Source organism: Puma concolor, chromosome D3 (genome assembly GCF_028749965.1).
Source record: "Puma concolor isolate L17-30 chromosome D3, mPumCon1.1.hap2, whole genome shotgun sequence".
In the NCBI taxonomy this organism is placed as follows: Eukaryota; Metazoa; Chordata; class Mammalia; order Carnivora; family Felidae; genus Puma; species Puma concolor.
The window spans coordinates 10756414-10783304 of NC_141678.1; the positions used below are offsets into that span (position 1 = coordinate 10756414).

At 58.7% G+C, this 26891-nt stretch overlaps 2 protein-coding genes across 6 annotated transcripts in view; one reads left to right on the forward strand and one right to left on the reverse strand.

The window, feature by feature from the left end:
- DTX1 (deltex E3 ubiquitin ligase 1) overlaps positions 1–12433 on the forward strand; it is a 33778-nt gene extending 21345 nt beyond the window's left edge. Inside the window, exons 3-9 of the mRNA XM_086681747.1 lie at positions 8572–8633; positions 9005–9166; positions 9434–9495; positions 9977–10135; positions 10213–10374; positions 10472–10561; positions 11207–12433. Of these exons, the coding sequence (XP_086537873.1) occupies positions 8572–8633; positions 9005–9166; positions 9434–9495; positions 9977–10135; positions 10213–10374; positions 10472–10561; positions 11207–11431 (922 nt within the window). The 3' untranslated portion in view covers positions 11432–12433. The remainder of the gene's footprint in view (positions 1–8571; positions 8634–9004; positions 9167–9433; positions 9496–9976; positions 10136–10212; positions 10375–10471; positions 10562–11206) is intronic.
- A 636-nt stretch (positions 12434–13069) lies between these two features.
- RASAL1 (RAS protein activator like 1) overlaps positions 13070–26891 on the reverse strand; it is a 30989-nt gene continuing 17167 nt past the window's right edge. For all 5 annotated transcript variants that reach the window (XM_086681743.1, XM_086681742.1, XM_086681746.1 and 2 more), the window contains 14 exons: positions 26141–26229; positions 25330–25447; positions 25054–25207; positions 24617–24681; positions 24221–24333; positions 23043–23235; positions 19881–20018; positions 18913–19054; positions 17576–17745; positions 16500–16637; positions 16274–16409; positions 15369–15489; positions 14432–14508; positions 13070–14171 (listed from right to left, as the gene is read on the reverse strand). In XM_086681743.1, coding sequence (XP_086537869.1) covers positions 14032–14171; positions 14432–14508; positions 15369–15489; positions 16274–16409; positions 16500–16637; positions 17576–17745; positions 18913–19054; positions 19881–20018; positions 23043–23235; positions 24221–24333; positions 24617–24681; positions 25054–25207; positions 25330–25447; positions 26141–26229 — 1794 coding nt within the window. In that variant the 3' untranslated portion in view covers positions 13070–14031. The remainder of the gene's footprint in view (positions 14172–14431; positions 14509–15368; positions 15490–16273; positions 16410–16499; positions 16638–17575; positions 17746–18912; positions 19055–19880; positions 20019–23042; positions 23236–24220; positions 24334–24616; positions 24682–25053; positions 25208–25329; positions 25448–26140; positions 26230–26891) is intronic.

A 26891-nucleotide genomic window follows, 5' to 3' on the forward strand; every position in this document is an offset into this window, starting at 1 on the left:
TGTCTGCACCTGTGAAGCGGGGCCGGCCACCCAGGCCGCTGTCCAGCATGAGGCCGGGTGTCAAAGTGCCTGCGTTTTCAAGTCTCCTCCCTCTACACCACCCGCTAGTGGTGGGGAGCCTTGCTGCTCCCTTCCAGGCCTGTCAGACTTGTACATCACGTCAACCTGAGCTGTGCCACAGACATGCCGCCCGAGTGGTTTTCCCACCTCTGGTTCTCGGTAAGCCTGAGAACCTCTTCCTGTTTTCTGGCCACCACTGGCTCCTTCTGCCAATTACGTGTGTATTCCCTTTGCTTCGCCTCCTCTTGGGCTATTTGCTGCTTCCTTATTGACTTGCACACGCTCCTTCTGCATGAAGCCGATTAACCCTTTATCCATCATGTTTTTACCTGTCACAGTTTGCTGTTTCTTTTTACCTTCCTTATACCCTACGTTCATCTGTTTGTTTTTTGTGTTTTTTTTTTTTTTAATGAATTAACCCCTATGTATTGAACAACTCCTGTGTGCCAGGCATTGTTTGGGGCCCTGGGGAGGCAAGGGTGAATAAGGCAGATAATCCCGACCCTCCCGGAACCACAGTCTAGTGACTGGCAAACAATAAACTAAGTAAATAAATTCTAGAACATGGTCCAGGGAGAGGTAACTGCTGCAGAGGAAAAATAGCGGAAGACACATAAGCACGGATGACAGGGATATAATTTTAAGTAAAGAGGTCAGAAGAGGCCTCACTGAGAATGTAACATTTGAGCAAAGACCAAAGGAGGTTAAAAAGCAAGCCACGCGGAGAACTGGGGGAAGAGCATTTCAGACAGAGAAGCAGCTTGTACAAAGGCCCTGAGGCAGGAGCGGCCCCGTATGTTTGAGGAGGTCAGTGTGGCTAGAGACGCTGCAGAGGGCGAGTGGTGATAGAAGAGGTCAGAGATGAAAATGGGGCCAGTCCTATGGGGCCCTGAGGCCGGGGCGGCGGGGGGGGTGGGGGGGGGGACTTTGGCTTTTTATTCTGTGTGAAATGGAAGCCAGCAGGCTGTGACTTTGTTGTAACAGGTTTCCTCTGGATGTTGGGAATATGCTGTAGGCGGGACCAACGCAGGTGACAGGAGACAGTCTGGACGATATACGCGTATTTTGGTGTTTTCCTCCTGTTTTTTTTTTTTTTTTTTTAATTTTTTTTTTTAACGTTTTATTTATTTTTGAGACAGAGAGAGACAGAATGTAAGCGGGGGAGGGGCAGAGAGCGAGGGAGACACAGAATCCGAAGCAGGCTCCCGGCTCCGAGCGGTCAGCCCGGAGCCCGACGCAGGGCTCGAACTCCGGGACCGTGAGCTCATGACCTGAGCCGAAGTCCGATGCTTACTGAGCCATCCAGGCGCCCCTACGTTTTCATTTTAAAGAATTCGTATTTCGTTCTCCGGTTTTTTCATAGGCATTACATTTCGGTGCTTCAAAAACACCAAAGGACTGAAAGATACAACATGAAAAAGTCTCACCCTCACCGCGTCCCCGTGTCCCCGTTAGGCCTCTGGCCTGCCCACCCTCCCCCCTTTCCTGGCCTCGCTGGTGTGCAGTCTCCCCTCCCTCCCTCCCGGCGGGTGCCTCACCACAAGGTCAAACCCAACACCCCCAAGCGCCAGACCTGAAGCACTTCCTGCCCCGCTCCCTGGGAGGCCAAACCACATACTCCTGTCTGCAAGCGGCAGCCCCAGGCCGTGGGAACCGCCAGCCCTCCCCTCCCCGTCCCCCTCCCCCTGCCTGGGTTCCCCTGACAGAGCACTGCTCTGGGGGCCTGAGGGGACCCGGGGTTTGAAGGAGGGCGGTGCTGAGCCCCCAGGCCCCTGGATAAATCTGGCCCTAGATGGCAGCCACCCCTCATAAGGTCTCTCTAGGGGACTTCTGCACCGTTTTCTCCCCTAGGAGTGGACGGGGCAGGGATGAGTGGTCCCATTTGACAGAGGGGAAACTGAGGCCCATAGAAGCTCAGAGCCTTGTCCAGGCAGAAAGGGGAAGTGAGCAAGGCCTCCACACAGCAGCCGTTGATGGCCTGTGGGTTTTGCTGGGCCCATGGGGCCCCCGGAGCTCACTGTGATGTCCTCGATGTCTGAAGCCCTGCAGAGGGGGTGAGAGTGGGGACGTGGCTGGCCCCAGGACTGTGGGCGTCAGGGGGTCGGGTGCAGGTGGAGTGGGCCACTGAATGGGGGCGGGCGAGGGGAGCAGGCCCAAGGAACGTGGGCGATCCCCAGGTGCTGCTCAACTTCCCTCTCCCGTGACATGGCACTCTCACTTCTGCCCCCTCGTCACCCACTTGGACCCAAATGACTGAGGCTGGAGCCTCCCAAGGGACTCCAGGGCAAGTGCCAGGTGTCCTGAGGGCACCTGAGGCCAGTCATGGGACCTGGAAACCATCATCAGAGAATGTGACGTGCCTGGGGCCTGCCCTGGCCATGGGGGCAGGGGGAGGACAGGAGCCAGATGTGGGCAGAGAGATGGAAACTCGGCTGCGCTAAAGGGCGTGTCCATGTGGTTTCCTGCCTCCCGGGGGTCCTGAGCCCCTTTATTCCTGGGACAGGGAGGAGTGGCCAGAGCAAGCAGATGGGTCCACTTGTGCAGCTGATGTAGCCTCCCTGGGCCTGAGCCAGCTCCAGGGCCGCGGTCAAAAACTTCAACCCGCCTGTAGGGCACAGTGGGCTCAGAAAGCCCACTCAACTCCAGATGGCCCCGCAGATCAGCCCGGAGGGGTCGGCTCCGGCCGCTGACTCAGAAATTCCAGGAACTGGTGCCAGGTGCACCACTAACCAGCTGGGTGACCTTAGTGAAGTCACTTCCCCTCTCTTGGCCTCAGTCCCTCAAAACAGATGACAAACAGATTTCATCTCATGCACCATCTCCGCTTGAATGGTAACTAACATCTTGCTGGAGCACTCCTGAGGAGGAGTCTGGAGTTGCGTTTTGGCTCAGTGGAAGGGAGTGCCGGGATTGATTGGTGATGCCTGCCGTGGGTGCGGAAGTGTAGCACTCACCTCATGCATTTGCCACCCCTGTGTCCACCTTGTTTCCGGGGGGACATTTGGTGTTAGAACTGCTGTTTCTAAGGGCACCAGCCCCCCCGACCCCCGCACCGAAGGGGCCACAGAGCTAGTAGACCAATTTCTTCCTCTATTCAGTACTTCCTGAGAACCCATGTGCACGGAGTTTCATCTGCCATCCCAGGGTCACAGGGCCGGTTCAGACACATTTCTAGAAGCTCACAATCTGGCGGAGGAGGTAGGCGTGGAACCACACAACTAGAAAGCGAGATAGAAAAATGTCTGTATCCTTAAAGAAAAGAAAAAAGGATCAACATCATCCATGGTCTCTAGGGAATTAAAAGAAGGGGTAGATAGGAATCCACTTGAGGTAGATCAAAAAAAGCCTCGTGAAGAAAGACAGTGGCCTTTGGGCCTGTCTTCAAAGGACAGATGTGAATTGGGAATAGACAGTATGGACAGGCAGGAGGAACAGTGTGGCAGAGGTACCCAGGCAGGAAAAGGGCAGGGAACAGTGTGAGGAACAGTGTGAGCAGCTAGGAAAATGTCACATTATCTCATCCTGTCTTTGAACATCGCCTCCCAGCCAGTGCAGATATGAAGCATCTCTGCTTGTCCTTTCTTGGCAAGGAGGAAAGCCACGTCCTCCATCCCTTGTATCTCAGGCGAATTCCGGTTGTTTTCTTTTCTTTTCTTTTCTTTTCTTTTTTTTCTTTTTCCTGTTTTCTTTTCTTTTCTCTTTTTTTCTTTTTTCTTTCCTTCCCTTCCCTTTTCTTTTCTTTTTTTTCTTTTTCCTCTTTTCTTCTTTTCTTTTCTCTTTTCTTTTCTTTTTTCTTTCCTTCCCTTCCCTTTTCTTTTTTTTCTTTTCCCTCTTTTCTTTTCTTCTTTTCTTTTTTCTTTCATTCCCTTCCCTTTTCTTTTTTCTTCTTTTTCCTCTTTTCTTCTTTTCTTTTCTTTTCTTTCCCTTTCTTTTCTTTTCTTCTTTTTTCTTCCCTTCCCTTCCCTTCCCTTTTCTTTTTTCTTTTTCCTCTTCTTTTCTTTTCTCTTTTCTTTTTTCTTTTTTCTTTCCTTCCCTTCCCCTCCCTTCCCTTTTCTTTTTTTCTTTGTCCTCTTTTCTTCTTTTCTTTTTTCTTTCCTTCCCTTCCCTTTTCTTTTCTTTTTTTTCTTTTTCCTCTTTTCTTCTTTTCTTTTTTCTTTCCTTCCCTTCCCTTCCCTTTTCTTTTCTTTTTTTTTCTTTTTCCTCTTTTCTTCTTTTCTTTTTTCTTTCCTTCCCTTCCCTTCCCTTTTCTTTTCTTTTTCTTTTTTCCTCTTTTCTTCTTTTCTTTTCCCTTTTCTTTTCTTTTCTTTTCTTTGCTTGTCTCTTCTTTTCTTTTCTTTCCCAGACAGAGCCTCCTGCTTAGGCCCCTAAGCCATGGAAAGAGAACTTGGGTTAGCGTGGCATGGCTAAGAGCACAGACCCTGGAGTCTGACAGCCTGGGCTGGAATCCTGGTCCCGCCCCTGACAAGTTACTTCACCTCTCTGTGCCTCAGTTTCCCTCTCTCTAGATGGGACGTCACAGACGTTGGGGGACAATTAGATGAGGAAGTGAAGTGTGACAATGATGCCGGGCACATAGTGAGTACCTGGAATTCTTGACCATGGAGAACACCCCCCCCCCTCCTGCCTGTCCGTGGCACACTCAGGAAGACGGTTCCGTGTAATGCCCGGGTTCCCCGGAACCGCGCCAGGGAACCTCTGCCCTCGGGTGGGATGTGGAGCATTTCTGGGACTCTGTCGGTTTGCTTGTGCTGTCGTGCAGGGTGCCCACTGAGCACGCTCACTCTAAAAGGAGCGCTGGCAGAGAGCCTCCAGGGACTCGAGGCCACAGAGGGTGTCTCTCTGGGACATGTGCTTCCAGGCTCACTTCACCCGTGGGCACAGAACACACAGGGAGAAGGTGCCTGAGCACGTACACGTGAGTCGTCCGCGCAGGACGTTCCCACGAAATTCAGCCCACCCTCCTTCCTTCATGCAACAGGGCTCTATGGAGCATCTGCTATGTGCCGTATCCTGGGGTTGAAGTCAGGTGGCCTAGGAAGGTCTCTCTCGTGAGGTGGCATTGCAGCAGGGACCTAGGTGAGCCATTCAGCATCGGTGGGGGGGAAGGCCTTTGGGCAGACAGCACAGCAAGTGCCAAGGCCTTGACAGAAGGCTCAGACTATGTTAGAGCCACGGCAGATGTGTCCGGGGGAGAGAGATGGAGGGGGTAGGAGACGAGGTCACAGAGGCAGGGAAGGCCTGGTCAGACCAGACTTTATAATCAGGTCATGGTTAGCGCTAAATCAATCAGTCAATAAGGTAATGGCCGAGACAGAGGTTTCTCTGGAGTAAAATGGGAGGGCAGGTCTCTGACAAGGTGACATCCGAGCAGAAACCTGTGTCAAGTGAGGGATCAAGGCTTGAGGACATCCAGGGAAGAGCATTCTGGGAGAGAGAGCTCAGCAGGTGCAAAGGCCCTGGGGTGGGAATACGGCTGGCGTGTTCGAGGAACAGCAGGGAGACCAGGGGGGCTGGGGGAGAAGGGGCGAGGGGTGAGCCCGGGGCAAAGGGCTAGGTACCGGCTATCTCACATAGGGTAAGGGGGTCGGATTCTTCTCTGAGCAAGGTAGGAGCCAAACGAGGTTGAGGGCAGAGGAGGGACAGGCCTTGAGGCAGAGGTAGGTGCGACAGCAGGGAAACCAGCGTGGCAGCGGGACCCTTCTCCACACTGGGGTGGCCACGCCTGGCTCCTGGTCAGAGCAGATCTCAAGGGGGTGCTGATGGCTCCCTCCTACCCTTTGCCAGGCTGGGCCCCGAGAGGGTGGAGCGCAGCGTGCGGGCCGACCCCCCTTCCGGGAGGCCTGCGGGCAGCAGACTCTTGTCCAGGACAGAAGGATGTTCTTGCTGACTGGGAGGAAGCAGCGCATCCCACATCAAAAGGAGGCCCCGGGTGGCTCCCACGCTCGGGCATCGTGGGAACCCTGCTACCCTGGGTTCTCTCAGGGGGGCCTGCACGTCAAGAGAGGCTGGGGGCTGCCTTGAGACTGTTCCCCAGCTCTTGATGAGTAAATAAAAAAACAGCCCCCACCGTCACAGCCTACTCACAACCTTCTTCTTGGGAACAAGTCTCATTTTTGTAAATCGAGCCCTGTGGTTTTTAAGGGGTGTCAGGAATTGTAGGGCAGCTGAGATTTTTAAAACCTTCCCTTTCTGAGCACTCCCCCCCCCCCCGCCCCCCGCTCCCTAACTCCCAGGCCAAAGACTCAGCAAGACCAGGGGCATGAGCTGGACCAGACATTGGGCGTGAGGTAAACCTCGGGTAGCGAACTGTCCTCACTGATCGGTAGGGGCTGTCCTGACCTGAAGGATTCTGCTCAGCTTGAGAGCGTGCAGTGATGGATTAGTGATGTCTGCCGCAGGTGGGCCATGAGGAGTAGTGCTTTGCACGCTACGTATTGTCCGTGCCCCCCGTTTTATGGATAGCCCTGGAGAAAAGGATTTTTTTCCATGAGATGGAAGGGGAAGGAAGGAGGTCGGGGAGACCTAAATATATCGAGACCTTAACAGAGTGTCTACACTAGAACTCTTTTGAAGGACAGGGCAGGGAAGAGGAGAAGCTTGAGGTACGTGCCTCCTTGCTTTCCTGGAAGAGTATGGGGAGGCGTAAGATTAGGTGATACCCTTTAGGCAGGTCCTGGAGGATTATGACAGACCCCGAGAGGGTCGGATGGAAACTCAGCCCCATCTCTGGGCTCCCAGCAGGCTGCTAGAAGGAGAAAGTCATCCTCCACTCACAGCCCTGCCCCCAAACTATGAGCTTTGCGTGTTTTACCTCGCTGGACCCTCGCAAGGCTTTATGCCCATTACAGGTGGGGAAACGGAGGCACAGCACCTTTCCCCACACACACCTCGATTGGCCAGGCGCTGGGGGTCCCGCGGTGCCCGCCCACCAGTAGCACCCGTGCAGGAGCGGTGTTCGGTGGCCTTGGGTCACCATAGTGTTCGAGGACCCTGACATCTGCTCCCCAAGCCTGTGTTCCCTAGCGTGTGGATGTGTCCGTGTCCTTGTGTGTCTGCGTGGAGGTGTGTGTGTGCATGCCTCTGGGGTGGTCTGTGTGTGTGTGTGTATGTGTGTGTGTATGCGTGTGCATTTCTGGATCCACTGTGGCTGCACCCAAGCCTGCCAAGCATACCATTTGCTAAAAGATGCTTCCCAGCCAGCTCCCTAGTATCCTCTGTGCCTGCCAGGGGCAGGTGACCAGGCAGCCCCGTCCAGGCTCAGACCTGAGCAGCCAGGCAGAGGGGGTTGTCGCAGCAATTTCCCAGCTGTCGCGGCCCCCGTCCCTTCCTGGCACACCCCCCAGGCCCCTCTGGCGTCCCGGCCTTTGAGAACACTCCTGTCCATCAAGACATCCATCCAGCGTTTTGTGCCCGTCGACGGCAAGACAGTAGTTCACCTGCGTGTCCAAGCACTGAAGTCACGAAGACGCAGGCAGGCACACTGTCCAGGTCACCGCGGATCTTCTCAGTCAGCCCTCCCAACAGCCCTGGGGGTGAGGTATCGTTATCCCCATTTTACAGGTAGGGAGACCAAGGGCCACAGAGGTGAAGTGACTCGCCCAGGCTCGTCACTGCAACACTTGCACGGCTTCCTCTCCCAGGTGAAGAGAAGACACTCCGTGACTCAGTGGGCCGAGGTGCGGGGAGGTGGAACTCTTCAGCCAGGCCTGCACGTCAACGGGGCGATGGTGGTGGTTCAGGGCAAACACGAGGTGCTGCTTTATAGATGGGAAACGGGCTTCTGAGAGGTGCCTGATGGGCTGCGTGTCAGCCAGACGGTTAGTGCTTATTAAGCTGAGATATGAGAGCAGCTCTGACTGATTTCAAAAGCCAGAGAGCTCTTTGGTGGGGGAAGGCGAAGAGGGGAGGCAGGCTATGTTTTCTTGGGGCCTTTTCATCTGAGGAGGGGACAGTGCCTTAGTTACAGGAACTGTCATCAGTAGATCTTCGAGAGGGGGGACGAAAGTGTTCCGTGTGAAATGTCTTTGGAAAACCTGGATTCGTCATTGCTAATCATAGTTCCTTATGCAGGACTTATCAGAGCCTTTAAGATACTCATATAGGTTGTGAATTTCCAAGGAGGCAGTGAAGTGTTTCATAACTCATTTGCTCCCTGAATCCTTCTTTCCCAGAACCTTTTATAGGCACTAGTGCTCCATATAGGAAACTTGGAGAAATGCTAGAATGGCTACGTCACTAGGAGTTGGGTTTCAGGCACAGCGGCCAGTGGAAGGGAACTGTTGGCCCCCAAGCTCTCACAAGGGAGTAGGGAAGAGTCAGTACTCATTCCACTGTAACTGGGGCAGAGGTCCCAATGACACCCCACCCCATAAGAGAAGGATGTCTATGTCCCTGGCGGTCATATTCTGAATGACACAGAGGTGCAGGTATGTCCGGAAGCCAAACCAGAGCCCTCGGATCTTCCGGTGTGTGGGGGGTGAAGTCCAGCTGCGGCCTCTTTTCTCCCCTCAGGGTCCCCGCGCTCCCGGTGAAGAACTTGAATGGTACGGGGCCTGTCCATCCGGCCCTGGCAGGTGAGATGCAGCCCCGGAGGGGCAGAAGGGAGGGGCGCACGAGGAGGCAGCCCCACCTGTCTGCCCTGTGGCCCCGCCCCTTGGCGAGGCTGGTGGGCGGGGCCCAGAGGAAACGCCCCCCTACCGTTGGACCGCGACGCCGGGGTAGGCGGGGCCCGCAGAAGGCGCTCCACTCGGCTTCCAGCTGGGGTGGGGCCCAGGGCCACCCCGCCCACCCACCCGGGGGCCCCCACGTTCGGGGCGGGGGGCGGGGCGGAGCAGGTGGGCGGAGCCTGGGGGAAGGCCTGCGGCGCCCTCCCGCTGGCGGGAGGGCTGGGTGGGCGGGGCCGGGAGAGCGCTCCGCCCCCTGACCGCCCCGGCCGCGTCCCCAGGGATGACCGGGATCCTGCTGTGTGCCGCCGGCCTGCCCGTGTGCCTGACGCGGGCCCCCAAGCCCATCCTGCACCCGCCGCCCGTGAGCAAGAGCGACGTCAAGCCCGTGCCCGGCGTGCCCGGGGTGTGCCGCAAGACCAAGAAGAAGCACCTCAAGAAGAGTACGCCTTCCGCGCCGACCCTGGCCCCACTAACTAACCCTTGACCCTGACCCCTCAACTCCCATCTGTTCTTAGGACTTAGGCCTCCACCTCCGTCTCCTGATCTCCGCTCCCTTGCCCCTGACCCCCTCCGCCACCAACTCTGATTACATCAGCCGCTGGCATGTGACTCCTGCCAACCCCTCTGTGCCCCCCCACCCCGCCCGAGCCAAGCCCTCAGGGTGGAGACCCTGGGCACCCTCCAGCCCGCCCGCTGTGTCCTTGCAGGTAAGAACCCCGAGGATGTGGTTCGAAGGTACATGCAGAAGGTGAAGAACCCGCCCGATGAGGTGAGCCCCCAGCGGAGGGTACTGGCCTGGGCAGACCGAGGGCCCAGCCCCTGACCTCCCTTCTCCTGCCGTGGCCCCGTGTGTTACAGTCTGTCCCCCCCAGTTTGGGCTTGGCCTTCTCCCTTTTTCACAGTGTCTTCTGATGGACAGAAACGCTTAGGTTTAATAGAATCACATTTACCGATCTTTGGATGGTTGACGGCTTTCGAACCTTATTTGCACCCATATTTTCCACCCAACGTTCTAAGTTTTGCCTTAATCCCCCTGGAGAGGGGTGGCGGGGTCATCTCTACCTCTGCCATGTGTCGCCAGTGTATGGGGGTGTCCTCTCTCTCCCTCCCTTTGACAAGGGGGCACCGGAGAGGGGGCCATCCGCCACCCTTGGTGGCCTGGGGCCTGGCTCCCGCCAAGGGGCAGCGCTGACCCGAGGGTGTCGTGCCCTGGCCCGTCGTCAGTGTCCCCTCTGCGCCCCCTCCGTCAGGACTGCACCATCTGCATGGAGCGGCTGGTCACAGCATCCGGCTACGAAGGCGTGCTTCGGCACAAGGGCGTGCGACCTGAGCTCGTGGGCCGCCTGGGCCGCTGCGGCCACATGTACCACCTGCTGTGCCTCGTGGCCATGTACTCCAATGGCAACAAGGTGGGCGGCGCGGGGGGCAGGGGGCGGGGCCGGGACGCCGCGGGGTGGGGCCTCACCGCCGGCCTCCCCTGCCCCAGGACGGCAGCCTGCAGTGCCCCACGTGCAAGGCCATCTACGGAGAGAAGACGGGCACCCAGCCGCCCGGGAAGATGCAGTTCCACCTCATCCCGCACTCGCTGCCTGGCTTCGCCGACACCCAGACCATCCGCATCGTCTACGACATCCCCACAGGCATCCAGGTGAGGCCCCCGTGCCCCTGGCCCCCGCTCCTCGGAACCCCGCACAGGTCCCCCACACCTGTCCGTGGCTCAAGCGTCTGCTGCCCGCCCCCCACAGGGCCCTGAGCACCCCAACCCAGGCAAGAAGTTCACCGCAAGAGGCTTCCCGCGTCACTGCTACCTGCCCAACAACGAGAAGGGCCGGAAGGTGGGTGCTGGAAGGGTGCGGGGGTGTGGGAGCAGGCCGGGGACCCCCCTCACCCCCAATCCCTGTTTCCTGCCCGCACCGACACTGACCATCACCTCCTAGTGCGTGTCCAGCCCCGCCAGGTGGCTTCACACACCTGGGCTCATTTCCAGCTTGAGGAGGTCAAGGTCTTGACCCCATTTTACAGATAAAGAAACTTAGCCTCAGAGAGGGCAAGTAACTTGCCCAAGATCACACAGCTGGTACACTACGGATCGTCTGCCTCCCTTGTTTTTCAAGAGAAGCAAGAAATTCTGATTTTCACGTGAAATCCCCAGGCCTTTGAATATTGCCAAAGAAGTTACAAGATGGCTGTGTAGTCAAGTGAACACAGCCGAGGGCCTTCAGTTGGAGACCCAGATGAAACGGGCAGATAGCCTGGAAAGAGCTCTCACTGCGGGGCGGGAGGGGGCGGGGGGTCCCTCTAGGGAAAGAAGCGGCCAGGCTGGGCGCCTGTGGGAATGCCGCAGGGCTTAGCAGGTAGTGAGAGGGCCACAGCTCGGCCAAGGAAGGAGGGAGGCTGGGCTGGAGGGGCTCCAGCCACAGGGGCGGGGCTGCCCACGCCCTCCGCTCACCCCCCCTCCTGTCCCCACTCCTGTCCCCCAGGTGTTGAGGCTGCTCATCACCGCCTGGGAGCGGAGACTCATCTTCACCATCGGCACGTCCAACACCACAGGCGAGTCGGACACCGTGGTGTGGAACGAGATCCACCACAAGACCGAGTTTGGATCCAACCTCACGGGCCACGGCTACCCGGACGCTAGCTACCTAGACAATGTGCTGGCCGAGCTCACAGCCCAGGGCGTGTCCGAGGCTGCAGCCAAGGCCTGAGGCCCGGGGGCGGCCCACCTTCCCTCCTGCTTTGCCCCTGGTCCGGCACTTGCCTCCCTCTGCCAGGCGCGTCCTGGTGGCCCGGGTTCAGGGCTGGGGAGGAGCCCGCGGAAGGAGCCAGAAGCGCCCTGGGGATTTGGCTGATGGCGGTTGGAACGATGGGAGGAGGATGGCAGGCCAGCCGGCTCCGACCCGCAGCTCCCTGAGAGGGTGGCGGAGAGAACACCGGAACCACAGTAACCTCCCTACGGAAAAGACAGAGCCCCACCCCCTCGCGCAAACACACGTGTCCTGGTGAACACACGCACGCACACCCACGTGCCTCTACTTACCCCCAGGCTGGGGGGAAAGAGACAGAAGACCCCTGTGATACTCCATGTGGACTCCCACCCGCGTCCCTATCACATCTGTGTAGGCTTGTCTGCAGGCGGGATTCAGCTCAAGCGCCTGGGGGAAAGGGGCCCCCCTCTGCTACCCACTGATGGGCACTTGTGGGCCCAGGGGGTAGAACCCCAGGTTAGTCAGCAGTTTTGCAAAGGGGCAGGCCAGAGAGAGGGGGACTAGAGGGACCTTGTTTTGTGCTTGTGTCTCTTCATCCTTCTGGGACTCTCACCTCCTTCTTCTCCCCTCCCGTCCCCAGGCCTTATGTCTGTCCCAGATAAAGGCACTGTTCTCCTTTCCTCCCCATCCTGTCCTCTCCGCCAAATCGCTCCCAACGCCGAGATCCAAAGGCTGGATGAGGCCGAGCTTAGGCCAGCGGGTCTAAAAAAGCAGACCGGACAGCAACGAGTTCATTTCCCTTTCTTGGGAGTGGGCAGTGGGGTGGCCGATGGTCTTGGCCAACCAGGGGCCTGTTGCCCAGGCAACTCACCAGCTCCGCCTCTGTTGATTGGCTGCCGCGGTGGAAGTCAGCCAAGATTTAAAGGGACGCCAGCGATTGCTCTTTGGAAAACCTACCCGTCCCACTGTGGGTGGAGAAATAAATGGTCTTTCTCCTCCTCACTCAGTTTTCTTTCCTGCCGAGACGGGGGCTGGGTGGGTGGCTCTGTTCCTGGGGGGCCTCTGGCCCACCCTCCCGGGGAGCTTGCAACAAAACGATGACCCCAGGACCACTGCCTCTCTCGGTCTTGGGCAGCTGGGGTTGGAGGGTCTCCATAATTCTCTTGTCCCCGGGTACGCAGCGGGTGTGAAGGTGGCCGAGGCAGAGGGTACCCAAGAGGACAGGGCGGAACGTGCTCTTCTCTCGAGCACAGCCCAAGGCAATGCACACAGCAGCTCCCGGGTACAATACTAGGAATGAGGGACTTGGGCTGGGGGGCTGAGAGCCTCGGAGAAAACACGGAGGAGCTGGGCGATATCGTGATCGGCTCCTGGAGCCCCAGCCCCTGCCCTAAGGGAGGAGGGCCCGGTTCTGTCTAGAGACAGAGCCCGGGATCTGCCAACACGCTTCCAATCAGCCTCAGCAACGTCCCCAGAATGCTGGGTGGCTGTGGCGGCTGCTGCGGCTCCAGGCGACACCTGCTGGCCACTCTCGGGATAGCGCTGCATCTTTCCCGGTCCCCCTTATCCCTAGATATATACTTTGGTTTCTGTCCCACCCTCTAGTCACACAAAACCAGAAATGAGTCCTTGGAAGCCTTTCCGGTTTTCCCAGAGTGGGTGTTCTCATTTTACCCTCTGTGATTCATTCTCAAGATCTCACTTCAAACCCTAATATGCAACATCTCCCGGCCCCATGATCTTCGAATCTTGTGTTCATCCGTATCACCCGGGAAACTTGTTAAAAATCCTGATCCCTGCACCCACACTCCCTCAGATTCTCATTCAGCAGATGCTGGTGGGGTCCAAGCATCTGCATCGCTAGCAGACAACCTAGGGGATGAGCTTTGGATCACAGTCTGAGAAACCCCTCCCTGGCTCCCGAGCCACCTCCGTGGAACCCAGTTTGACAGCCACACATCTAGACACTCCCTCCTTATTTTATACAGCATGAACTGAGGCTCAAAGAGGGGACAAGAGCCTAGCCCAAGGTATCCCAGGCTCCAGGGGTCTGAGTCTGGCGCACTGGGCTCCCAGCCCCCATTATTCCTAAGGGAACCCGATTCTGGAAGCTTGCGGTTAGGACTCTCGGCCAAGGCAGGGCTCAGGAGGATCAGCGAGGTGACGCAGATCAGCAGACGTGAAAACAGGAAGGGCTGAGCCTCTTTCGTGCCTGTCTGGGCAACAAGGCCACGTGGGCATCAGGGATTCACGTCCGGCTGTATCCAGCAGCTCGGGGCCATGGCCTTGTCGGTGCGAGTAGAGGCCGGTCCGGTTTAGCAGAGACTTTCAGCCGAACCGGATGAGTCAGGCTCCTTCTCTCCCGTCCACTCCCAGCTGCCTCAGCCCAGAGACTGAGACTCATTCAGTACAAGGCCAGCCCCCTGCCAGAGGGCTTCCGTGTCTGGGGTTCTGGACTTGGGGCACAGAGACTGGGAGATCTCCAGAAGCATCCGCGCCACAGCATCGACGAGGTACAGGGCAGCTGAGAGGGGCCGGGGTGCCCTGAGAGGGGCCCGATGGCCCCTTCCTCCTCCTTCCAGACTGGCTCTGGCATCTCCTCAGTGCCCCAGGGGACCCAGGGCCGCTTTCTGCTGCTCCCGCTGCTGGAGCTCCTCGTGGGCTCTGTCCAGATCTGCCAGCACCTCCAGAAGGCGGCCAGCTGCCTCTCTCTGCCGGGCCAGGGCTTCAGGACAGGCCCCTGGGAGGGAGACAAGGGGCCACGGGGGCTCAGCCGGGCCAGGGCAGGCTCCCGGAGCCCAGTCCCCGTGGCTTTTCAGGCTCCAGACCGGCCTTGTGCCCCCAAGAACCCACACACTCCATCCTCCCCACTCACCGCACCTGCTGGTGGACCGGAAAAGGGGGAGTCGGCGGGGGCGGGGGGAGGAAATAGGGGCATGCTTGACAAGTTGTAGGAGGCGGCCGAGAAGGCAAAGAAAAGGGAGCCCCTTGACCCCTTACCTTCCTTGGCCCCCGAGGCCCTCATTGTATCCGCCTCCGGGCTTGTATCTATGTTGAAATCCTCCTGGAATTTCATCCTGGAAGGTGCAAGAGAGAAAAGACAAGGTTGGTCCCTGATCCCCAATCTCGTTCTCTACCCCAGAGGTTCTCTGCTGGTTGCAGGAGGCGTTAAGGATTCCCGGTCGTCACCACCACCGCGACCATTGTCGTCATCACAGCAAAGACAGAGTGCAGACGCTACTATAAGCCCTTCCCGCGTATTAACCACCTCACGATCCCAACAAATGTATCTGAGGTAGGTACTTACTATTGGCTCCATTATACAGTCCACTGAGACACAGAGAGGTCAAGCACTCGCCTAAGGCTGCACAGCATAGTAACTGTTACCCTTTACCGAAAGCTAACTGCGACCAGGCATCGACAAAAAGACTTCACCTGTATTAGCTCATTTGACCCTCGGGACAAGTCCAAGAGGCAGGCGCTGTGACTGTCCCTATCTCCCAGATGAAAAGACACAAGTACAGAGAGGGTAAGCAACGGGCCCAAGATCACACAGCCAGTAAGCGACTGGCTCAGACTTTGAACCCAGGTCAGGCCAGCTTCAGAACCCGCTCTCTAAGGACTTGGGGCAGATCTCTGCCACTGACCGGTGGTGATGCCAACCAGGGGGGGAAAGGAGCACATCCACGGTCTGGGCCGGGTCCCAGGAGCCCGGGATGGTAAAAGATCCCGGACCCACTTCTGCACTAGGGCCAGCCTGAGGACGCCTCCCCGCCTCGCCTGGGGCCCGCACACCCTGCCCGGCCAGGAAGTCAGCTGATGCACAGGGAAAGAATGAATAAATGAGCCGGGGAGGCTGTGGGAGGGTTGGGGGGGGGGGCGCGGAGCTGGCCTGGCTGGTCACCGCGGGGGAAGCGGAATGGGTGGGGGCGCCCACCTGAGCTGGTCCCGCCCCAGGAGCAGCTGCCGGTACACCATCTGGATCTCAGCGTCGGGATCCAGCGGGTCACTCCAGTCCCCCAGGGTGACGGCCGAGTGCGTGCGGCTGCAGCCGGCAGCTGAGGGGAACACGGTGCCATCAGCACTGCCTCCCGCCGCCCCTCCGGGAGCCCCCGTGGCAGAGGGTCGCCAAGCGCAGACCCTTCTGCGTCTAAAATCACTCTTCCCGCCTCCTACTGCCTTCAAGCCCCACTGCCTCCCCCCCGCCCCCCCCCCACCGCCCTGGCTCAGCAGAGCAGGAGCGTCCCCTCCCTCCAGCCTCCTCCCGCAGGCCCGGCTCCAGCCACACAGGCCCTTCTCGACCCTTCAGCCCTCCCCGCGCCCCCTCCAGGCCTTTGCTCAGGCGCTTTACTCTGCCTACGACCCTTCCTGGCCCCATCCCAGTCTCTCCACCCTCACTGCTTATCGCCTACTCTTCTCAGGTCATGTCTCAACAGCACCTCCTCCAGGAAGCCCTCCTTGATCTCCAACCCTGCGGCCGGCTCAGAGGCAGTCTCTGGAGCCTCAAAAGCCTCATTTTGGTACTTATAAGACCGTGGGACACTTGTCTGGTTATCCACCGGTCTTCATTGAGAGAGAGCCTCGACCACCGGATCTGGGCCCATAGAAGGTGCTTTACAAAATCTTTCACACGCCATGCGCCCTACGTGCCGGTCGGCGTTCTAAGTGCTGAGAACACACACTCAGTCCGCACAACAACCCTAGGAGGCAGGCACTGTTCCCCGCTGGAGGAGAGCGAGGCGCACAGAAAGGTTAAGTAACCCGCCGTGGGGTGGGGGGGGCGGGGCACCCGCTGATTGACAGCTGGGGAGGGCGGAACCTGACCCCGCCCCGCCCCCTCACCTGAGCGCTCGGCCTGCAGGCAGCAGGTCCAGCGCGAGCTGCGGAAGGCACCCGGGTGGCAGGCGGCCAGCTTGTCCGGGTTGGGGGCGCTGGCCTTGCGCAGGGCCGACAGCCACTGGTTGAGCTCGTTCACATTCTGCAGGGAGTCGGGGCGGCGGGGGGGGGCGGTCAGGGGTGCAGGGGGACCCAAGGGACGCCCTCCGTCCCCATCCTTGCGGTGCCTCACCTTGCACTGGAGGTAGGTGGTCCGCAGTGCCCCGGCGCCGTCCTGCGCCATCACCTGCATCACGTGCGGCAGCTGAAAGGCGCCCTCGTCCACGCGCTCCACGGCGCGGATGTGCGACACCGGGATGGAGAAGCGCATCTGGGAGACAGGGCTGTGGCTGCAGGGTGGGCCGGGGTGCGGTGGGCCCAGGGGCAGCTTTCCTTTGGGGGCGTGCATCAGGGAATGGGGACGGGGACGGGGAGGGGGGGGGACGCTCAAGCCTGCATCTCTGTGATCTGCGATCTGTGCGTGTGTGTCCGCGCTCTTGTGCCGCGAGTCCCCCCCAGCCCTGCCGCATCACTCTCTAGGTAAGCCACCACCTCGCCGGGCATCAGTTCCCATCATCACCAGACATCAGAGCAACCACCCGCACAGCAGCTGGGGCGTGCCTCCCGCACTCCAGCCTGTCAACTGCCACCAATGTCTGAGGCTGAGCCTGTGTGCAGATGAGGTCACTTGGCCCTCCTGAGGCCACTCAGCCAGTGGAGGCAGAATTGGGAACCAGGCATTTGAACTCTGGAATCCATGCTTTGCGGACAAAGTAGGAAGGACACGCTTGCGCACCCTCTCCAGCGTTCGCCATCATTTATGGGCGTGCGGACAAGAAACGCGTCCCAGCACGGGCTCGAGCTGGTGCTGGACTTGAATGGCAACCCCGTGAGACCAGGGACGTTGGGCCTTGTGTACTGCTGTACTTCAGTGCCTGGAACGCTGTGTGGTATACAGCAGGCGCTCAGCAAGTGTTTGATGAGTGGCTGAGTGAACGAATGTCGGCCCGTGCGTGCCTACACGGCCAGGCATGTGCCTCTGGGCGGGAACATCTCAGGGCGGTTAAGCGTGGTCCGTGTCCCGTGCGTGTCCGCGTCTGATGGGGAGCGTGTGCAGGTACAGGCCTGTGCCTGTCCTGGGCCCACGCTGGCCCAAAGGCGTGAGCAGAGCCTGGCCTGAGAGCTTGACCTGCTAAGTCTTTGCCCCGTTCCTGGGCCTCAGTTTCCCCCTGCCTACAAAGACCCCTCCACTGTGGGCTGGGGCCCCACCTGCCACTCAGGACTCCTGGAGTAGGAGAGAGTCTCCCCGCTGAGCCAGAAGTAACGCTTCTTGAAGGCAAAGCGTGGGGCCAGGCTGGTGGGCTCCTCGCGCTTCAGCAGGTAACCTTCACGAACAATCACCGAGGGGGCCACCAGGGCCCTGGCTGGGCCCCCAGCCTCTGGGAAACGGGGAGGGGGGACAGTGAACCCCTCGTATCCTGCCCTGCCAGTGCGCCCAGGAGCAGGATTCTCTGCTCCCCCCGGGAGGCAGGGGGATGAACGGGAGGAGGGGTGTCACTGAAGGTGGGGCGGGGAGCACAAAGTCGACCTGGAGAAGCCCTCCCCTGGAGCCCCGCCAGACAGTGGGGCAGGCCGCCAGCGGGGGTGGGGGTGGGGGTGGGGTGGGAGGCTGGGGGGCATGTCTTACGAAGTCAGTCCAGGGAGGGCCCAGGATCTAGCCGCCTGGGGAGCCCAGACACAAGAACCCTGCTGTGTCACAACCAGGGCTCCGCCTTCTGACACGGTGCACCTGTGTGACTCCGACCCAACTGTCTCTTGACGCGGGCCCCACGTTGTGATACAGACTTATCCCCAACTCTTGTGCCGAAACGTGTCCCATGCCCCATTTCACCCCACATCGAGGCCCAAATCCTTCCAGCTGCTTCTGAAGCCACACACAATCCGGCCCCCGCCTCTCCTTTGCTCCCCCTCGTTCATTCCTCTACATTGGCTCCTCACTGTTGCTCTCTGTCCCCCACCTCAGGGCCTTTGCACATGCGGTTCCCAGCCTGGAATACTCTTCCCGGGGATCTTCATGGCTTGCCCTCGGTCTTCCTTCGGGTCTTTGCTCTAATAGTACCCTAGTGGGGCCACTTCTGGTCATCCTACCTAAAAGTTCACCCTGCCACCCCCCACCCCAACATTTCCTTCCCTCCTTTGTCTTTTCTACTTACTCCCCAACACACTATGTTATTTGCTAACTCAAATTCTGTGGTCCCCGTTAGAATAAAACATCCACGAGAGCAAGAATTTCTTGTCTCGTTCACTGCCGTTTCCCCAGCACCTGGAACGGCGTCCAGTAAGCACTGAATAGATATTTTTTGGTTGCGCGACACCACGTGATGGTATCCACCCACCACACTGGCCGCGGTGGCCTGGAGGACGGGGCCTGAGCTCTGTTCATCTCTGGGACCTGGCACAGAATGGGCCAGGGAGTGTTAGCTGACTGACGAGCTGACCCACCGGTCCACAGTCTCAGTGCCAGGGCGGGCAGGGGTAGAGCAAGGGCGGGTCCCAAGGGCCAAGTAGAGTGACAAGCCAGATGTGGCAGAAACACAGGGACTCACCCTCCCTGTCCACATCCACCAGCTGGTCCAGGAAGTCTCTCACACGTGAGATGCTCTGCAGCAGGAAGGGGTGCAGGGGGGCCATCCATAATTCCTTGCCCTGGCCCAGCTGCTGGCCCAGGTTTCCGATGCTCTGCACAGCCTGGCACAAAGAAGCAGGGGACGCCAGGGCGCCAAGGTCACTTCAGGGGGAAGGGCCTTCCGTGGCCCCGGAACAGAGCGCCCAAGTCCTAACTCCCAAATCAGTGCTCAGTGAAAGGAGACTCATAGCAGCACCTGCTCTGAGTCATATCTACCCCTCCCTGGGGACAGATACGCACGCCCAGCACCCTTACACTGTTCCCTCCGGAGCTCAGTTCCCCCGCCCAGGACCGCCTGACCCCTATCATGCACACTTTGGAGCCCATCAGAACCTCAAAATCTGGGGCTCCTGGCTCGCTCAGTCAGAAAAGCGTGAGATCAAGCCCTGCATCAGGCTCTGCACAGGGCGTGGAGACTGTTTGAGATTCTCTCTCTCCCTTTCCCTTTGCCCCTCCCCCACTCGTGCTTTCTCCCTCTCTCTCTAAGGAAAAAAAAAAAAGGGCATGACTCTTCATCTTGGGGTTGTGAGTTCGAGCCCCCTGTTAGCTGTGGAGATTGCTTAAATGAATAAGAGCTCTCAAAAAACCCAAAAAGGAAAAGAACTGCAAAACATGGCCGCTTCGCAAATGATGGCCTAATTCATACTAAGGTGCATAGGACGACTAGCCTGCTTCCCCCTTTCCTCCTGAAAGGGCAGAATTTTCGTTTCAAGAGAAGAAGCTGGATGATGGAATGAACGCCTTCACACTCAGGATGGAGGGCTAATGGGTGTTTCAGACAGGTTTCTCTGGGTCTCAAGCCATTTCAGCAGGTTTGGCCTTCCGGCTCCGTTCCTGTGCTTTTCCCTGGCTAAGAACACCCGGGCTGTGGGACTCCCTTTCCAGCACCTTGGCAAGAAGTAGCAGGGAGCGGCTGGTCTGGGGATCCGCGTGCTGGTCCCGGAGGTCAAACAGCTTCGGGGTAAGGATAGCAGGGGCGAAGAATCGCAGGAAGAGAAAGCCACTTATGGCCAGGTACTTCGCATCCTGCCAAGAGGAGCCGCAGGTGACAAGAGCCCCCCAAAACCCACGCACCAGATGGGGAAACTGAGGCAAGGGAGAGTGGGATGGGAGATGGGCCGGGAGATCACACTGGTCCGCCAAGACGGCTCCTTCTCTCTGGACCTCAGCTTCCTCCCTTGGAAAAAGCAGAGGAACAATACCCATCCTCCACTGCAAGCACCGTGCTAAGGGCCCAGCCCCGTGAAGGAAGCGCCCTCATCATCCCCCGCTCACGGATGAGGAAGCAGACGTTCAGAGACTCCAAGTGACTTGCCCAAGGCCACACAGCTGGGAGTGGCAGGGCCGAGATTTGAACCCAGGCAGGATCTGAACACGCAGCTCTCCATCACGCCCTCCGGCATTCGACCCCCGGTACTGTGCTGAGTGTCAGGACTAATCTCAACGACCGACAGTCCTAGGGGGTAGGTGCTATTATCCCCATTTTCTGGATGAGGAAGCGGAGGCTCAGGAGAGAACCCGGTCTGGCTGGCCCCTCTGTGTGAGTCCCGGGCCTGGCCGACCCGCAGACAAGGCTGGTTCCTCCAGCTGGTTCCCCAGCGGAGGGAAAGCAGAGAGAGGGTGTGCCTTTATCCTGGGTGCCTCTGGCTCTCCCCAGATCACTCCCCACCCACCTTTCACACTTGCCCAGCTGTATTTAGCCCAAAAATGTGCTCCGGTATTTATTTAGGGGTTGTATTCACACATGAGACAATACTCTCCCCGTCTCCTCTGCGCTGATGGTGAACCCTGCCTAAAGCTGGATGCCTGACACTGCCCGGAAGGGGGGGTCTCTGCCCCCAGCCCCGCTCCTCTGGACCCCTGAGCTGCCCCCGAGGCCACCACCCCTTCAACTGCCATATTCCAGGGTAAGTTTAGTCTTCGAGATCAGCTCTTTGACTTCCTCCTTTCTTAAGGTGGAACGGGTGTCAGGGTGGCAGAGAAAGGGATTCCCCTGGGTTTCCATGACCCCATCCACCCTCATGGGCCTGAGGAAGTCCCTGCTCCGTGCCATGGCCTCCGCCCCTCCGTGGGAGCTAAGGACCGGGGGACACTTGGGTGTCACCGATACTGGGTTCCCCACAAGGGCCAGGCTGTCTGGCCTCCCGCTCCCCTTCCCTCCCCCCCGTCACAGCTCTGTCCCACTTAGCACCTCCAGTCCAGGCGACAGCCTGGCAAAGTGGGGCGTAAATCAAGCGACGTCCCAGTTTGGAGGCCGAGAGCTCACTCCTCAGTGGAGGCTGAGAGGAGAAGGAAGGGACCCCCGCTGGGAGACCAGAGGCCTAACTTTGAGTCCACCACCCTCGGCCAAGGCTCTTTAACCTCTCTGGGCCTCAGTTTCCCCATCTGTAAGCAGAGAGTGGGGAGAAGTATGGCTTAATCAAGGGCTCTTAACTCAAGCTCTAGGGACTGGGTTACATCTCCAACATTTAGCAGGTCTTAGATTATTCGGCAGAGTGAACCCCCCGCCCCGCCCACATTTCCGGTACATCAGCGCTCCATTAAGAGCTGGCCTGATTTGATGTCATTTGTAAGTGAGGCCAAGAGCCACCTTGGGAGGCACGCTGACCATTAAACCAGGGGAGCTCAAACTGGTAACCCACAGGCCAGGCCAGCTGCCAACGCATAACAACTGGCTCAAAGTTTTGTCATGTTGTTCTTGTTTTTAGGTGAACTGGAGTCAACGTTTTATTTTTTGGGGGGATATCTTTTTATTTAAAATTTTTTAACGTTTATTTATTTTTGAGACAGGGAGAGACAGAGCATGAACTGGGGAGGGTCAGAGAGAGGGAGACAGAGAATCCGAAACAGGCTCCAGGCTCCGAGCTGTCAGCACAGAGCCCGACGCGGGGCTCGAACTCACGGACCGCGAGATCATGACCTGAGCCGAAGTCAGACGCTTAGCTGGCTGAGCCACCCAGGCGCCCCGGAGTCAACGTTCTAAAAATGAGCGACCTCACATAAAATCCAGAATGTTGGCTTTAGAAGATAACCCCTGGGGCGCCTGGGTGGCTCAGTCGGTTGAGCGCTCACTTTGGCTCAGGTCACGATCCCACGATCCAGGGGTTCGAGCCCCGCATCGGGCTCTGTGCTGACAGCTCGGAGCCTGGAGCCTGCTTTGGATCCTGGGTCTCCCTCTTGCTCTCTGCCCCTCCCCTGCTCGTGCTCTGTCTCTCTCTGTCTCAAAAATAAGATAAACATTAAAAAAAAAAAAGAAAAAAGGAAAGAAAGCAAACTCTGAAGAGCTGGCCATGCTGGGTCCCCATTCCCGCCTGGCAATAAGGGATTGAATTCTGCAGCTGCCCCCTTAAGACAGGCTGTGGGGGCTCCAGTTTGCCACAGTCCCTACGACGCCCTAGTGCCTGCCCCACACCTTGACTGCTTCGTTCATTGATCTCACCTTCCTGAGGCCTGCAGCGCTCGCAACTTTTATATCAACACTGGCAAAGCAGTAACACATGCAGGGATTTATCTCTAGACCACTTGGGGCGTCTGCTACGAAGCACCTACTGTGTGCCGACATGCCCTCTCTCTCCCTCTGACAGCTGAAGTTAAGAAGCACTTACTTTGTGCCAGATTCTATTATTTGGTGGCTTTGAGCAGATTCAGCAGCCAGATGCCTAGATGGGTGTCTATCCCAGCAACACCCCTTCCTAGCCATTTGACTTAATCTCTCTGGGCCTCTGTTTCCTCCTCTGTAAAATGGGAGAATACTGGTACCCACCCCATAGGGTGGATGGGAAGGTGAGGTAAGGTAATGCGAGAGGAAGAGGAGGTCCCACCCAGGGTAAGGACTAGATATAGCATTCGCTGCTGCCATTATTATTATTATTATTATTATTATTATTATTATCATCATTATCATTTTCATTATTACTGCCCCTGGATCCCAGACCCACAGACCCAGATTCTGTCCCCCCTCTGCCCCGCCTCTCTGTACGCCCCTGGACAAGCTACTGCCCCTCGCCAGCCTCAGTCTCCCCATCTGCTCCTTGGGAACGTGTGGCCCACCTCGTGCTCCGCCTGGGGGAAGCGCTTTTGCACGCGCTGGTGCAGCTGCTTGAAGGCGAGGCGCATGGCAGGTGGGCAGCGCCCCACGGAGCCCACAATGGCATCCACGATGGGCCCCAGGTAGCCCGTCAGCAGCCCCAGGCTGGCCTCCCTCACATGCTCCTCGGAGGGTGCGCCCTTGAAGGAGATTCTCCTGGGGAAACAGAGTGGCCGTGCCTCAGAGCCCAGCATCTGTCCGCTCAAAACCCTCCGCCAGCCCCCACCGAGCTCAGAGCACCCTCCTTCCCCTCCCACCCCCATAACCTCCCCTCCCACCATTCGCACCCGGGTTCTTGTTGCTGCTTAAAAAACACGCTGAGCTCATTCCTGCCTCGGAGCCTTTGTACCTGCTGTTCCCTCTGCCTGGGACACTCTTGTGCACACGTTTAGCTTCAGCGTGCCCGCCTCAAAGAGGCCATCCCTTCCCCGTCACACGTCATGACACACCCCGGTTCGGTGCCTTGCAGCGTGGACATGCCGGACACACGCTGCCACCTCAGGGCCTTTGCACGTGCTGTTCCCCCTGCCCGGGATACTCCCCCTCCGGATCTGTGCACGCCTCCCTCCCTCACCTCCTGCCAGTCTTTGCTGAAATGTCCCCGTCTCTGTGAGGCTTTCCCTGTGACCACCCTAGGGAATATTGCAAGCCTCTCCCCTGCTCCCGGCACTTCCCACGACGCTCCCCTGCTCTGTCTTCCTCCATTCCACCGATCACCTTCAATAACCTTCTTTAGTTGATTATGCACCTCCCCCTAGAAGACGGACTTGCATCCACTTCTTCCCCGCGGGGCATCAGCGTTCAGCCAGGGTCTGGCGCCTAGTAGGTTCTCGGCAGCTGTTTTTGCCGAGGGGGTGATGGGACAGCACTTATCCCCTTCCTTCTCGTCCCCACACAGGTGTAGGGTCCGTCTCGCCCACCCCAGAGCCGGGATCTGAACCCGGGGGCTCAGCTTCGGAGGCCCGCCCGCGACCACTACCCCTTGCAGCCGGAGGAGCTCGGTGCTCACGGCTGAGGCTCTCGGCCCGAATGCAGGGCTCCCCAGCGGCCGGGCCAGAGAGAGGGGGAGGCGGTCGGCACAGACCCAGGCGGACAAGGGGGCTGTCAGAGGGTCGCGGTTCACCCCTCGGGCTTCGCTCACCTGGTGCGACCCAGGTCTATCTTGCAAGGGTCCAGCTCGATGTATCTCTTCTCCTCAAAGACGCGGTTAATCACGGGCTTCAAGACCTCGTGCAGGTAAGGCATGCCCACGAGCTGAGGGCAGGGGGCGCCGCGTGGGGCAGGGGCTGAGGATGAGGCTAAGCCGTGCCCATGAGCCAGGGGCGGGGGGCAGCACACGGGGAGAGGCTCAGAGGGAGACTGAGTCAGGCCCAAGAGCGCAGGTGGGGGGCGCTCTCCAGGTGTGACTCAGGGCAGGGCCAGGCACCAGCCACGAGCACCCCAGCTCGGCCGACCCAGCTCCGGGGTCCCAGGAAGCACTGGAAAAGGAGTCCCCTGGAAGGAGCCGCCTCTGGGCCCCGCCTGGCCTCTTGCTCACCTTCATAAACTGTTCCATTGACTTGGATGCCAGGGAGTTGGAGCGGAAGAGGGTGTTGGGGTCGGCTGGGAGGGCAGAGGGAAGTGTCCGCTGGGATCGGGGGCTGGATCCACCCCACCCAGCCCACCCAAGGAGGGAGTCATGACGTTCCCGCCTCAGGAACCAAGGAGAGCTGTAATATCAACTCCATGCACAGTAGAGGGGCCCAGAGTGGTTAGAAGAGCTGCCTAAGGTCACACACCTCAAGAGCGGCAAAACCGGGGCCCGAAGCAGGGACTGCGTCCCACTGGCTGGCGGTGCACAGTGTAGGGACCCCCCCCCATCCACACACATAGGAGCCCCTGACCTTGGCCTGAGGCTCCCCGTCTCTCCCTCAGAGACCTTGTGCCGGCCCCTTCCTTGAGGCGTGACATCTGGGGCTCATGCAGGCAACTCACTGGTCCGGGTCACCTCGCGCCGAGTGAGATAGTCCAGAAAGGGCCCGGCCAGGCCCTGGCCAAGAAAGAGCTTCACCAGGTTGGTGGCAAGGTCCTGGCGGCAGTCCCCTGAGGTCAGCTCCTCCAGCACGGCCAGGGGACTAGCGGCATCCTCCTGGGCAGGGACAGGAGGCAGGAGAGGTGGCCCAGGGCCCCGAGGGCAAAAGAGCCCAGGTAGGGATCTCTGAAGCAGGGAGAGGCCTTGGTGCCGGGCCCCGGGGGGACCGAGGCACCCACCTCTGCCGGCCCCCGCACAGCCTCCGTGAGCAGCTCCGTGAGCGGCCGGTAGTTGTGGGAGGGCAGGATGCGGTCCTCGATGAGGCGCACCTTCAGCCGCAGGGCACCCAGCTGCCCCCTGACCGGGGTCAGGCCACAGGGGTAAGAGCATCGGGCGGGTGTGCACAGGGGCAGATGGCCAGGATAGGCAGGGGTGAACACAGATATAAGGAGCATGGACGTTAGCCAAACAAGGCAGATGTGGGCAGGTGCGAACCGATAGTGACACGGAGAGACAGGAACGGACGGGCACAGTCACGGGGCGCCTGGTGGCTCAGTGGGTTGAGCACCTGACCCTTGCGTTCGGCTCAGGTCATGAGCTCATGGGTTCGTGAGTTTGGACCAGCCCCACCCCCGTTTCAGGCTCTGCGCTGACCAGCCTGCTCGGGACTCTCCCTCTCCCCCTGCCCCTCCTCCCCCCGCCTCCCCACCTCAAAATAAATAAATACACTTAAAAATTTTTTAAATAAATGCAAATAAAAACAGCGTGGCCAGTCCACAGTGTACAAGAACAGAAGATGTGGACAGGTGTGGGGGGACCCAGGGCTCCGAGCGCACATCGACTGGTGGGGACTGACACGTTCACACGCAAACACGTGGATGGGTATACGGTGAACCCATCTGCACATACGAAACACGCATTGCGAGACAGACACTTGTTAAATGGGTGAACGAAGGGACGTGGTGACGGCTTGTGGGCTGACCGGGGCACCCGTGAGGACGTGCCCGCAAGCTGAAGACAGCACTCAACACGAGCTCAGCCTACATTTACCCAGAATCCTCCTCGGCTCTGGGGAAGGGCAGGAGACGGAACCAGCCACGGGGAGGGTTCTGCTGCAGGACCGGTGGCGGAAACTCCACCTGCAGGGGGGACACACAGACCTGCCCGCCGAGGCCCAGGCCCCACCCAGCCCTAGAAGGGCTCGGGCTGCCCACCCAAGGAGGGGAGGCACAGCCTGGCAGGGGCCACCTCCTCTCCCCCACCATACCCTATCAGCGCAACGGCAGCCACACTCCTTCCCCCAGTCCCAAATCATCAGCTCCTGCCAGGACCCTGAGGGCTTCCACGGGACACTTAATTTACACTTAATTTACTTAATTTACGGTTTGGGAAACTGAGGCTTGGAGAGACGGGGCGACTCGCCCGAGGTCACACAGCTGCCGGAGGCAACATATCTGGACCGAGAGCCTTTTCCGCTCTGTCTGGGGACACAAATCACATCTGCCAAGAGGCTTAAAGACAGCCCGGGAGGCCCCCCGAGCCCCACCCCCTCTCTCTTAAAATATTATAAAGATATAATTTGCATCCCATACAAGTTGTCGGTCCACTCACGGAGCTGTGCAACCATCACCACTAATTTCAGAACATTTTCTATCAGCCACCCCCCCCCCCCCCCGCAAAGCCTGTACCCATAGGCTTAGATGTCCCTCCCCAGCTCCCACCCCAGCCCCGGCTCCTGTAACCACAAAGACTTTCTGTCTTTACACCGTCTCCTCCTCCGGACAGCTCACAGAAATGAAAT